The sequence below is a fragment of the Gobio gobio genome (assembly GCF_949357685.1).
Source record: "Gobio gobio genome assembly, chromosome: 13".
In the NCBI taxonomy this organism is placed as follows: Eukaryota; Metazoa; Chordata; class Actinopteri; order Cypriniformes; family Gobionidae; genus Gobio; species Gobio gobio.
The window spans coordinates 9,077,424-9,092,436 of NC_137106.1; the positions used below are offsets into that span (position 1 = coordinate 9,077,424).

The window sequence follows — 15,013 nt, forward strand, 5'->3', positions numbered from 1 at the left end:
GGACAATTCCATCAATGGTGGGGAAAGACTTAAAAGGGATAATGCACATTATCCAGCAGCATGCTGGATTATAGCAACTAATTTACATCCGCTTTTCCTGGAATCATAACAGGTATATAGATGCCCCCCTTTTTTACTTTTGAGCCCATGAGAAACTCTCTGCATGTTATACATTGGATTGATTTTTAAAAACTTTAATTTACTTGAAGAGTGCACCAAGCACTAGGAAAACACAAGTATGGGATCGGAACTATGTATCGGCAGATACTCAATATTCAATGACACAAAAACCTTGGTCGGGACATCCTTTATTTGTATTCCTTTTAATGTTTGATGGTATAATTGGAACTAAGGACAATATTTACAAGGGTTTCACTTTATTTTCATGGTCCCTTTAACACATTCTAACATTGCACCTACCTGTCAACTAACTCTCATTAAAGTATTAATAGAGTATTAGTAGACTCTAATAATAGAGTAGGGTTAGAATAAGTTGACATGTAGTTGCAAAGTTACTTATATAATGTCTGTTGGGGAGCATCATACAACCCCAAATCAGAAAAAGTTGGGACAGTATGGAAAACGCAAATAAATAAAAAAAGAAGTGATTTCTAAATTTCCTTTGACTTGTATTTCATTGCAGACAATATGAACAAAAAATATTTCATGTTTCGTCTGGTCAACTTCATGTCATTTGTAAATATGCATCTTTTCCTGTCATTCAGACCTGCAACACATTTAAAAAAAAAGTTGGGACAGTAAAGCATTTACCACTTTGTAATGTTGCCATTCCTTTTCACAACACTTAAAAGACGTTTAGGGACTGAAGACACCAAGTGATGAAGTGTTTCAGGTGTAATTTTGTCCCATTCTTCCTGCAAACAAGTCTTAAGGTGGGCAACAGTACTGGGTCTTCGTTGTCGCATTTTGCGCTTCAAAATGCGCCACACATTCTCTATTGGAGACAGGTTGGGACTGCAGGCAGGCCAATCAATGACCCATACCCTCTTCCTCCGCAGCCAGGACTTGATGTTTACAGAATGTGGTTTTGCATTGTCTTGTTGAAATATGCATGGACGTCCCTGGAAAAGATGTCTTCTTGAAGGCAGCATATTATGCTCCAAAATCTCTATGTACTTTTCAGCATTAATGGTGCCTTCACAGAAGTGCAAGTTACCTTTGCCAAGGGCACTGACACAACCCCATACCATGACAGACCCTGGCTTTTGGACTTGTTGCTGGTAACAGTCTGGATGATCCTTTTCTTCTTTGGTCTGGAGCACACGGCGTCCATTCCTCCCAAAAAATACCTCAAATACTGATTCATCTGACCACAGTACACGTTTCCACTGTGTGATGGTCCATCCCAGATGCCTCCGAGCCCAGAGAAGTCGACGGCGCTTCTGGACACTGTTAACATAGGGCTTCCTTTTGGCACAGTACAGTTTTAACTGGCATTTGTGGATGTAACTACGTATTGTAGTACTTGACAAAGGTTTGCCAAAGTAGTCCTGAGCCCATGTGGTGATATCGCTTATAGATGAATGACGATTCTTGATGCAGTGCCGCCTGAGGGATCGGAGATCACGGTTGTTCAGCTTAGGCTTGCGCCCTTGTCCTTTACGCACTGAAATTCCTCCAGATTCCTTGAATCTTTTAATTATGTTATGCACTGTTGAATGTGAAATATCCAAATCTCTTCCTATCTTTTTTTTGAGGAACATTGTTTTTAAACATTTCAATTTTCTCACGTATTTGTTGGCAAACTGGCGATCCTCGGCCCATCTTTGCTCCTAAAGGATTAGACCTTTCTTGGATGCTGCTTTTGTACCAAATCATAATTACAATCACCTGTTGACATCACCTGTTTCAAATCACATAACTATTTAACCATTTTACCTCATTACTAGCCCTAAATTACTCCTGTCCCAACTTTTTTTGAAATGTGTTGCAGGTCTGAATGACAGGAAAGGATGCATATTTACAAATGACATGAAGTTGACCAGACAAAACATGAAATATTTTGTGTTCATATTGTCTGCAATGAAATACAAGTCAAAGAAAATTTAGAAATCATTTCTTTTTTTTCTTATTTGCATTTTCCATACTGTCCCAACTTTTTCTGATTTGGGGTTGTAATAAAGTGTTAGCAGATAGTAAGCAGACAGTCTACTAATACTCTAATGAGAGTTAGTTGACATGTAGTTGCAAAGTTACTTATATTTAGGGCTGGGTTTTTTAGGTGCCGACCGAATTGCCTCGATATTATCGAGTATCGTAAAAGGTCTCTTGTCCCAACCCACATATATGTAAAAGATGTGGAAAAGATCAAAAATTGTAACAATTTCACCAGGCTCAATGCAATTCATGACTAGATAATTGCCACTAAGACCGACAACAACAAATCTGAAGCATTTGACAGTGCATGGAATAAACTAAAGAGCAGAAAGTTTCTCCGTATTCGACTGCAAGAAGAACTGCAGCGCGTCACATAAATGAACTGAAACTCAGCATATACTTTCTTCACAGACATGAGAAATAGGCCTATAGAAAGCTTGAAATACAAATAGTTTGATTATGTAACCCAAATGAAAGGTGCATTTCCCTCTAGCAGAGATGACGAGTCAACATCATCAACTTCATCTTTGCAGCCAACACGGACTCATGAAACACTAGTTTATTTATAAACCATTTTTATTTTTACATTTATAAACATTAGGCTACTATTGCCAGTGTTTTGCGGCAAGCTTTATGTGTGCGCTTGAGCACAGGGCTCCACCCCCCAATACCCTATAGTTGTAAAAAAACTGAAAAAATAAAACCAAAGTTTTTTGTTTGAGGTAATGTAATCTTGTTAAAACAGAAAAATAAATTTGGTATCGATAAAAGTATCGTTCAGGAACCGGTATCAAAGTCAAGGTATCGGTATCGATATCGAAATTTTTGGGAGATACCCAGCCCTACTTATAGTCAACAGAATGTTCAAAAGAGACCATCAAAATATAGTGTTACCTTTAAAAGTTATAATACGTTTATTTTGCATGGATGTTGATTGAAATCAAAGGCAAATCACACATAATTAGTGTTTATTTCTATATTTCTTTCTTTATTTGAGAAAATCTGTAGGATTTTCTATGAATGCGTTGTACTGCCCTGATGATTCCCCGACTGTAGCCCTGAAGCAGTCGTTTTTTTATTCATTAAAAACACTAGTTTAACAGGGCAACGCTCCACACTAACAACCACTCAGAACACTGTGGAGACTAATTTGAATTCTTTATGCTAACAACCACCCACAATTTAGCATTGTGACAGTGAGTACTCACACTGTCTTCAGAAAATGTAAAAATGTTGTGGTGTTACTTTGTCTTCCGTTAGTTCTAGATCATTTAGCAAAGCTGATGTGCCAAAAACAGAGCAAAAAGGGTCACGTTTAGAGCTCTTTTGATTACAGCAATTACGTTCAATTCATTAAGGGAAATTTCAAGCCTTATCAACCACATCTCTCTGGCACACAGACACACAGACACGCACACACACACACACACACACACACACACACACACAGTCTTCAGCTTTGCAAATCAGTACATCAAGTGAGCGCATTTTTGGGTGGCAGGTAATTCGAGCTCGAGTGGCAGGTGCTTCAGGAAGGCAAGCCACGCTGTAAAGCATGTCAATCTGCTAATATCTATTATGGCAAGTGGGAGTGGATTAGAGCGGGAGAGAGCAGGGCATTTAGCAGCAAGAACAGAGAAACACGGTGTGCCTCAGGACGAGAACAGCCTGTCTAACGTAGTGACCCCGGAGGGATTTGTTTGGGCAGACGCAGAAAAAAAAAAACTGGGCTACCGAGCTACACAACCCAGAAACAATTAGAGATCTGTCTGCCTCTGAATTTGCATGACAAGCAGCGTTCTGTTCCCTGCGGTCAGACATGGGCAATTTCCCCGCCAGTTATTGAATCAGGAAGCACAGAGCAGAAAAAAGGGAAAATAAAAAGAAAGCAAGAGGAAAATTTCAAGTTGCTGCCGTTGATCTAAAGAGCATGAATGCTCTATAGTAAATGTTGTAGTTCAAATGAGGAAGTAGCACAAAGCAGTTGCTAAGTTTAGTGTTGCAAAAAAATAAACACATGCAATACGCTCTGAGGCAAACGCATTGCTTCCAGGCATCAAACCTGCATTACAATTTTTCTACCTTTGATTGAAAGGTATGCAAAATTATTTGGGGGACTTTTTTGTACTTTGGCAATAAGTCGAAACTCATTGACGCATTTGCGTTGCAATGTTCTGCCTTGCAATCCCTTGCAATATTTTATATTCAAAGTTTATGACTTTATGAGGTTTTACAGAAAACAAACAGAGTCTTATTTTGAGTTCTGCCTTCTGAAAATCAAAAGGCAATAAACCGTTTTCTCTTTTGATCTTATTAAAGCAGAAGATAAAAAGAAAAAAAAAAAGCAAACAATCACAGAACCGTTCTGTTTCTTTGATAATAAGTACTTGGTTGTTGTCAACTTTTGGGCCAAGAACTAACTTATTATACAAGGTCAACGGGATTGCGCCAAGACGTGTTCCTGGATCTACATACTTTTAGTTCGAACCCTATCCCTACCCATAACCATACCCATAAGTTAAAATGAGAATAGAAGCAGCTAACCCTGATTGTAAGCCTAAACTTGACATAAACTCTACACGTGTCTCTCAAATCTGATTGGATCGACAAAGAAGTGCATCAAAAAACACATTCTGTCAAATATTATTACAATTTAAAAGAACCGTTTTCTACTTGAATATATTTAAATTTAAATTATTCCTGTGATAGGAAAAGCTGAATTATCAGCATCATTACTCCAGTCCTCAGTGTCAGAAATCATTCTAATATGCTGATTTGGTGCTCAAAACATTTCTTATTATTATCAAGGGTTAATCCATATTTTAAAATATATCAAACTAGTATTTTTCATTAATGCAGTCATTGATTTTGAACTTTGGGCTGGCTGTACCTTATGGTACAAAAACTAAAATGTACTAATATGTACACTTTAGCTACTACTATGTACACTATATCTACTAATATGTACACTTTAGGTACTAATATGTACACTACAGCATCATTCTAATATGCTGAATTGGTGCTCAAAACATTTCTTATTATTATCAATGGTTAATCCATATTTTAAAATATATCAAACTAGTATTTTTCATTAATGCAGTCCTGTTGAGCCTAAAGATTTCTGTAAAATATTAATGATTCCAAACTTTTAATGGGTAGTTTATACGACAGAAGTACTAAAGTGAAGGAAAAAAAACACATCAAAGAGCAGGCTTTTATCATTGATTTTGAACTTTGGACTGAGTACAAATCTAAACTTTCACAGACTCAAATCACAGAAAAACGTTCTACTAGCATGAAAAAAATACTTTCAGAAACATTTCTAAGAGATTAAACACTCACTTATGGTGCAGTTGGTGGTGAAGCGGGGGTCATAGGTCGCTGTCTCCATGTCGCCGGGCTGGTTGTAGCTGGAAGAAATCCTGAAGGGTTTGCTCCGAGCTCCCAAGCTGAGGTGTACCACCGCCCAGCTGAAAAGGAGAGAGAGAACCAGCAAGATCAGCAGCAGAAGCCAGCAACAGGGCTGATGCAGTGGCCGCACTGGGCTGTAGGAGGTCATGGTGGCCCCTGGGAGAACGTCCCCAGTTTGGGTGAGCTCAGAAGTCTCTGGAGATCTCACGGAGGGAGACGTCTGGCCGCCTGACACCAAACCAGCCCCCTCTGCCATTTTTGGGTCATCCTCTGCTGCCGTATCGCACATTCCCTAAACCTTCCAGATATCCACGCTGCTTATGGAAGCTCTACCAGTTGAAATCAAAGGTCAGGTACGTGTTTGTGTGTGTGTGTGTACAGATGCGGTCTCCACCGGATGAGACCTGTGGAAGAATGCACGGATGTGCAGTTGCTCTGTGGGTTTGTGTGTTTTTAACCAAACTACCTCTCATAAGGAAGTCAATGACCAAGCTAATTTTATTAAGCAAATTGCTTATATTTCAATTTGCTTGTGGCCAGCGACCAATGAGCTTCGTCTCCTCCCTCTATCTTCTCCCTCTCCTGTGCTTTCCTTTCTCCCAGACCTGGAACCTGCCTGTTGTGTTGTTGTTTCGCATCTCACTGCGGGATTTGCATTGATGTCAGATTCGCTCCAACAACAGGAGTCGAGACCCATGACTAAGTGGGCGGTGATCCTCTAAACAAACACGCAGACAGCTAACAATCATAGGGAAATGAAGACAGGCAGCTCTCTGACAGAAATAATGCACACGGATACACTTGAGTTAAGATTGTTGTTCCACATTTTAGATTTCAACACTCTCTGAAAAAAAGGTACAGAGCTGTCAGTGGGGCAGTACCTTATGGTACAAAAACTAAAATGTACTAATATGTACACTTTAGGAACTAATATGCACACTATCTACTGATATGTACACTTTAGGAACTAATATGTACACTATCTACTAATATGTACACTTTAGGAACTAATATGTACACTATCTACTAATATGTACACTTTAGGTACTAATATGTACACTATCTACTAATATGTACACTTTAGGTACTAATATGTACTCTATCTACTAATATGTACACTTTAGGTAATAATATGTACACTTAAGGTACTAAAATGTACACTTAAGGTAGTAATATGTACACTTAAGGTGGTAATATGTACACTATAGGTACTAATATGTACACGTTCAGGTACTAATTTGAACATTTTAGGAACTAATATATCAACTTTAGGTACTAATATGTACACTATAGCTACTAATATGTACACTTTAGGAACTAATATGTAAACTTTAGGTACTAATATGTACACTATATCTACTAATATGTACACTTTAGGTACTAATATGTACAGTTTAGGTACTAATATGTACACTATATCTACTAATATGTACACTTTAGGTACTAATATGTACAGTTTAGGTACTAATATGTACACTATATATGCTAATATGTACACTTTAGGAACTAATATGTACACTTTAGGTACTAATATGTACACTATATCTACTAATATGTACACTTTAGGTACTAATATGTACAGGTACTAATATGTACACTAGCTCCTAATATGTACACTTTAGGAACTAATATGTAAACTTTAGGTACTAATATGTACACTATATCTGCTAATATGTACACTTTAGGTACTAATATGTACACTATAGGTACTAATATGTACACTTTAGCTACTAATTTGTACACTTTAGCTACTAATTTGTACACTTTAGGAACTAATCTGTACACTATATCTAATAATATGTACACTTTAGGTACTAATATGTAAACTTTAGGTACTAATATGTACACTATATCTACTAATATGTACACTTTAGGTACTAATATGTACACTTTATGCACTATTATGTAAACTTTAGGTACTCATTTTTACACTATAGCTACTAACATGTACACTTAAGGTAGTAATATGTACACTATAGCTACTAATATGTACACTTTGGGTACTAATATGTGCACTAAAGCTACTAATATGTAAACTTTAGGTACTAATATGTACACTTAAGGAACTAATATGTAAACTTGATGTACTAAAATGTACACTTTAGGTACAAATATGTACACTTTAGGTACTAATATGTACACTTTAGGTACTAATATGTACACTTAATGTACTAATATGTACACTATAGGTACTAATATGTACACTTAAGGTACTAATATGTACACTATAGGTAATAATATGTACACTTAAGATCCGAATATGTACACTTTAGGTAGTAATATGTCCTAATGTGTACACTTTACGAACTAATATGTACACTTAAGGGTGTAATATGTACTAATATGTACACTTTAGGTACTAATATGTACACTATATCTACTAATATGTACACTTTAGGAACTAATATGTACACTTTAGGAACTAATATGTACACTTTAGGAACTATTACACTATGTGTACTAATATGTACACTATATGCACACTGTAGGTACTAATATGTACACTATATGCACACTGTAGGTACTAATATGTACACTATATGTACTAATATGTACACTTTAGGAACTAATATGTACACTTTAGGAACTATTATGTACACTATAGGAACTATTATGTACACTTTAGGTACAAATATGTACACTATAGGCACTATTATGTACACTTTAGGTACAAATATGTACACTATAGGCACTAATATGTACACTTCTTAAACGTAACAACTACTAAATATTAATAAGCAGTATAAGGAGTGTATTAAGGCAAAATTCATAGTTAATAGTGAGAACTGGACTGAATAGCGCGACCAATTTGTGTTATATTAAAGTTGACGCTGCTGTGTGATTGTTTTTAATATAATGGCTGCGGGAGTGACTGCAAATTGTATATCTTTGTCTCTTCTGATCAACATAATCTACATACATACAGTACACATATACATACATACATATATATACACATACATACATACATATATATATATATATATATATATATATATACACATACACACACACACATATATATATACACATATATATATATACACATATATACACACACACACACACACATACATACATACATACATACACATATACACATATACACACACACACATATACATATATATATATATATATATGTATGTACACACACACACACAACTATTTTGTAAAGTCATAGAAACACTATTGTAAAATTTTATTGATTTATTTTTGCTATTGGAGCAAATGGGAATATACAAATTGTATTTGTTGTAATTTCCATTCACCACTATAGATGTTTACCCATAACGATTTATGCTTCTGACAACCCCGGAAATGTGAAAAGAGTCCATTGGTATTTTCTGGTAGCCAGTCTTTTCAAGGTTTCAAAGTTGTGAATTCTTTTTTTTCTCTGTAGAATAAAAAAAACTAGTTGTTCACAATAGGACCTCAATAAGAAAAAAAGTAAATTCGGATTTCAAGCTGACTTTAAGTGCTGCTTTATCCTCTGAGGCACTAGAGGCAGGCCTGGCTCCAGCTTTGAGATTTAAGTGGGCCAAGTGACATTTCTGGCGGGCTGGAGTGTTAACATGATTCTATTTTTCCCATTAACAGATTCTGTAACTTTATTTATAACAAAAGGAGCAGGTCTTAACCCTTTAGGCGCCAGAGGTTTTTTCCTAAAACGTTCGATTTATGACATCTTAATTTCAAAAGGCTATATCTTAAAAGTGATAAAAGATAGAGACTTTCTGTAAATTAGAGAAATATTAAGGATGACCCAAAGTTTATGTAGGGATTACATTTTTCCATCTAATTTGCATATTATGACGTCATATGGTGGTGGCCATCATGGATTATAGAATTTTCATGAAAAGTCACGTTTAAATGATAAAATGCAGCACTTCTTTGCCCCCAAAATGTCCCTCACCTTCTGTTTGCTATATTGCACAATACTGAATGTTCAGGTAAATAGTAAACAAACTGTGTAAATCATTACTAATAAATGGTAAAAAACAAACCGAATGCATGTAGCGGTTGGCCTTTTGCTGTAGAGATTTTCCATTTACTACATACAGTAGGCACTCTGATTCCATGTATGGGACACATATATATTATTCATATGGCACATAAACACAAGTAGACAAGACCTGTTTAGTTCAAAAGCTCACTCGCCACGGCAAGGCAGAAATCATGAGTGAGATGACGAGAGACGCAGAGTGTGCACAGTTCGGACTACTGTCATTGTCATTGCGACTCCCAACCCTGCCTCCACGTTTCCCCCTAACTGTCCTGTGAATACTTCGACCTCATCAAACATACCCAGTGGCATTAGACAAAGTCTCCACCACAATACTGTCGTTGCGATTGCGGAGAGGCACACGGTCAGAAGACAAAGCTTCATGGCTAGCGCGGTAAAAATCTCCCGCCTCGTTCCCCACGACGCTAACACGCCTGCTAACTTCGCGATGAACACTCCGACCCCGGGAAACATTGTTTCCACCACTGACAATAGGCAAAGGACCATCTACATTGTGCAAAGGATTCACTGTTTGTGCTTTGTGTAGGGCAATACTTTCACTTTCAGAATCATGTCATCTTCTGAAGGCAGATATTCCCCTTCAGAATTAGGGCCCACGAATAGCAGACCCAACACTTCATTGCGGTTAAGCTTTATTGATGCCATTCGAAAATAATAATAATCTAATGCAAATACTCGCTGACGTTGACAATATTGCTCTAATAAAATGGCACACTCGCACACTAGCTCCGCTTTTGTTCGCACTGATTCAATGCGCTCTTGCTTGAAGATTTTGTATAGAAGCATGATGTTTTTTTGAGTCAGGGATGAAGTATGACATGTCTGCCATCTAGTGGAGGGGAGGTCGAACGAAATTTGACACCCTATTTGACCAAATTGGCCATTTTATTCAGTGCCGCATCTTGTCAAGTAAACTTGACCGTGGCGCCTAGAGGGTTAAAAGAGACACACAGAGGAGTTTACTGGTTACTTACTCTGGCAAAATTTTCATTACAAACAATAAATAAATAAATAAAAATAGATAGATAGATAGATAAATAAATTAGTGCTATCAAACGATTAATAGCAAATTAATTATTTAAAAATCATTCAATGTGATTTTCTGGATTTTGTTTTAGATTTCGTCTCACAGTTGAAGAGTACCTATGATACAAATGACAGACCTCTACATGCTTTGTAAGTAGGAAAACCTGCAAAATCGGCAGTGTATCAAATACTTGTTCTTCCCACTGTATATCTGCCTCTTTGCAATAAAATCAAAACTACGCCCATGTTTAAATGTGAAAAAGTGAGAGGAGAACTGAACTTGTCATCAAAAAGCTCTGGTTTTCATCATTGCTAATGTTGTTTTGTAGATCTAGAATAATGCATATTAATGTGCACAAATGCATAATATATTACCATTAGGGTTGCATTTGGAAAATGATTTCAATGCTTTCAGCAGTCAACCTTACACAAATGCAGCTGACTTACTGTAAAATATGTTCTGATAGACACTTGCTTTTCATGTAATGAACTGCATGGAATAATGATTTGCACAAATGCCATGTGCCATTTCAAATTCAGCACTATTTTAGGTTAAATTGCCTCGTCTGGGCAGAAGGTATATAGTCATACATAGTCATTTCATTGGACAGTGTTGTCATTAGATACACCATATGATAATAAAAGCACAAGCATTGCTCATGGCATTGTGAATATAATTTCGGTGCCCTCATTGGCACTTCACAGCAACTCTTCATTAATACACTAGTCTCTGTCTCCTGGTGTATTATTATAGTCAATGTTGCATAGAAAATGACATTTTCCAGCAGAGTGAACGCTCCAGAAGAATAAACCACACGAAGAGCATGTGAAGATCAAACATGAAGTTCCCAGACAAATGCTAATATAGTAAAATACATTAAAATACAAATAACTCCATTCCCTAAGAGTGGTTATTTTACCACCATGTACTACGAAAAATCTGTAAAACTTCATATCACATTTTTTTAGGATTGTCAGTAGCAACAGACTGATATTTGAGCTGAATATTGTGTATTTTTGTTTTATGCATTTATTTTATTTCCTGATTTTGATATTCAGTAGAGTAATGCAAAAATGAAGTACAGAGACAGATGCTGTGTTTAAATTTGCATACTACCTGCCCAAAATAGTGTGCAAGATAAGAATTAGTGCATCAAAAATCATAGTACACTGAAAGAAAGTAAGCTAAATGTGCCTGGTTGATGTACTTTTCCACAGTATTTTTGAAATGTGTGTTAGTGCATACTGTACTTTTTAGCTAATGCTTCTCATTTCTCATAAGCTGCCAAAGCAGAGCTCTTTTCTGTCAAATAAGGGGAAAAATACTCAGTTAAATCATAATTAAACTATTTTAATACACATACATATTTTAACTAAGTTAAAACTATGTTGAAATTGTGAGATTAAAAAGTATTTATGATTTAAAACATCATAATTACGTATGTGACATAAAAAGTCCAAATTATGACATGTCAGAATTATGAGATAAGTCATAATTATAATACTAAAAGTAAAAATTGTGACATTGAAAGTCATAATTATGAGATAAAAAGTAGAAATTGAAAAGTCCTAATTATGAGATAAACTGAAGTTATAATTATATATATAGTATGTGACAAAGTCATAATTATAATATTAAAAGTAGAATTTGACATAAGTCTTGAGACAAAAAGTCATAATTATATTATTAAAAATAGAAATTGTCACATAGAAAGTCATAATTATGAGATTAAAAGTCGAAATGATGACAAAAAGTAATGAGATAAATTGAAATTATAATTTTTTATATTTAGTAGGCTATATATGACAAAAAGTAGAAATTGTGACAAAAAGTCATAATTATGAGAAATTGAAATAATAATTTTATATATAGTATATGTGACAAAAAGTCATAATTATAATATTAAAAGTAGAATTTGACATAAGTCTTGAGACTAAAAGTCATAATTATATTATTAAAAATAGAAATTGTCACATAGAAAGTCATAATTATGAGATTAAAAGTCGAAATGATGACGAAAAGTTATAATTATGAGATAAAATGAAATTATAATTGTATATATAGTATATATGACAAAAAGTAATATAATTATGAGATAAAGTCAAAATGAAAAGTTGAAATTGACAAAAAGTTGAAATTATGAGATAAATTGAAACTGTAGTTTTTTTTTTAAGTACTGCATGTAATAATCAGGATAATGCAAAGTCAATCATTTATAAACCTCTTCTTTTCATGCAGAGGTCAGGAAGTGTATTGGGTTATCACCACCTGCAAAATTAGCAAGCAGTCCAATTATTGTATTAAATTCCCGTACTAATGAATTCTGAAGATTATCATTATGGAAAACAGGGAGAGATAAAACAGTAAAACACCTTCTTGATCTGCTCTCCTCCAGTGCTGTGATAAGCATCTGTGACTCTCTGTAGCACCTCAATTAAACATTTTGATCTAATTAATCAAGTGTCCTGTGGGACATCTCTCGACTCAAATAAAAATCTCTCAAGCAAGAGTTATTAACATGACTAATAAGCGCTGCCACAGATAACATTTTTCATTATTATAAGCATTATAACTCATAAAACATCATCATACCGACCGACGTGCTCTGGAACACCAGCTCTGACCTTTGAGTGTCTTTTCATGTGGACAACTCGGGCGGCCATTACGGAATCATCTTTAATATATGGGCGGCGACCAACTCGTGCAGGTCAATTCATCATGTGTGTCTCATTAACGATCTTTAATTACATTTTGCTGTTTCGACTCATGCTTTGTTACGTTTAAACCTCCGCGACTTTTGAGGTCACCAAGGCCACCTACAAAATATGTTGTGCTTGCTGTGGGTGTTTGTTTGCCTTAGTGAAGCTGTTGTTATTAGCTGTGTGATATATTAGCATACCGAAAGACACACCAGCCATTCTGCGGTGGAGCGACAAGGTGGGTTTAAAATGGAATATATATATATTGCAAAACAAGTGACAGGAGATTCAATTATATGAAATTAAGAAGACAAACATATTTGAGGTATTTATAAAAAGGCACCATTTGATAAAGATAACATCTACATTTAATAACAAAGCTGCAAAAGGTTGAAAACAAAGCATTACACATTCATTCAAAAGTGCAATCTTTATATTATGCAATGTTATGCTGGACATTTTGCTTATCCTAGCAAACACGACTGACAACATGCAATTATTGAGTTAGGCATCAGGATAAGGCTGAGTCTAAATAATAGCGTCGAGTGACTAACATGGGGAATAACACACCTTTGAACGACTGACCAATCAGAATCAATAATTTCAGAGAGCTGTGTAATAAACTGATTTACTACTATGTAATAACATTTAAATGAATCATTTGATACAATGCATTTTTTGTGTACATACAAGTTGTTTACATTGTACTCATATTTAAGAAGTGCTTGCATGTAATCTGTAACTAAAGGGGTGGTTGATTATGATTTCACATTTTTTAAACTTTCGTTAGTGTGTAATGTAAATCTACAAAGTTACGACGCTCAAAGTTCAAAAACAAAGGAAGATATATATATATTTTTTTCTTTCTAAAAATCACTTTTTAAGGACTACAACGAGCTTATCCGTGGGTTAGTGACGTCACAAACCCTAAAATTTACATAAACACACAACAAAGGCCATGTTGAGAGGAGGAAGAGTTGTTGTAGCACATTAAAGAGTTTGCACTAGCGGTCACATTCGTCTTTTCACATTTATTGCAATACAGTACGCAACACAAATGCATGAAACTAAATTATCCACAAGTTTCCTACGCCCCATGAAGCCTTGCGTCAAAAGTGGGAGCGTCTTCCGGTTTATCATTATTACTACAGTAACTACACGTAACATATGTAACGACTCTTACCACCAAACCTGACCTCAACATGGCAAAATTGTTTTGCAAAACAACATGAACACAATGTCACATTATATTACAGGCCAATCTCAATTGTATCAGTAGTGTCAAAAATAGTAGAAAAAGTAGTAACTGAGAAAATTGTGAAAACACAAAATAACTGTGTCCAATGCAATTTGGGTTCTGAAAACTTCATTCGACAGAAACTGCTGTATGTTATTTCATTCAAGTAAGGTCAAATCTAGACATATGCTGTGTTCCTTGATCTACTAAAGGCATTTGATACACCAAATCATAACATACTCTTATCTAAATGATCATACTTCAATTTTTCAGTCAATACAATGAAATGGTTTGAGTCTTATCTTATATTTACAATGCACTTGGATTGAAACGCAGATATCTTCCCCAAGAGATTGTTCCACAGGAGTTCCTCAGGGGTCTATCCTGGGGCCCTTACTTTTCAGTTTGTATCTGAATGGCCTCCCAGAAGTCTGTCCTAATGCATTGTTTCCCAAACATTGATTTATTTGTGGCGACCCGCCATGTTTAATTGC

General features: G+C 35.5%; 1 protein-coding gene across 1 annotated transcript in view; it reads right to left on the minus strand.

Annotated features, from left to right (window-relative positions):
• The window catches only part of alk (ALK receptor tyrosine kinase), a gene marked incomplete at both ends in the record, with an annotated part of 709,791 nt that overhangs the window by 144,061 nt on the left and 550,717 nt on the right, over nucleotides 1-15,013 (minus strand). Inside the window, one exon of the mRNA XM_079833880.1 lies at nucleotides 5,461-5,588. Coding sequence (XP_079690006.1) covers nucleotides 5,461-5,588 — 128 coding nt within the window. The remainder of the gene's footprint in view (nucleotides 1-5,460; nucleotides 5,589-15,013) is intronic.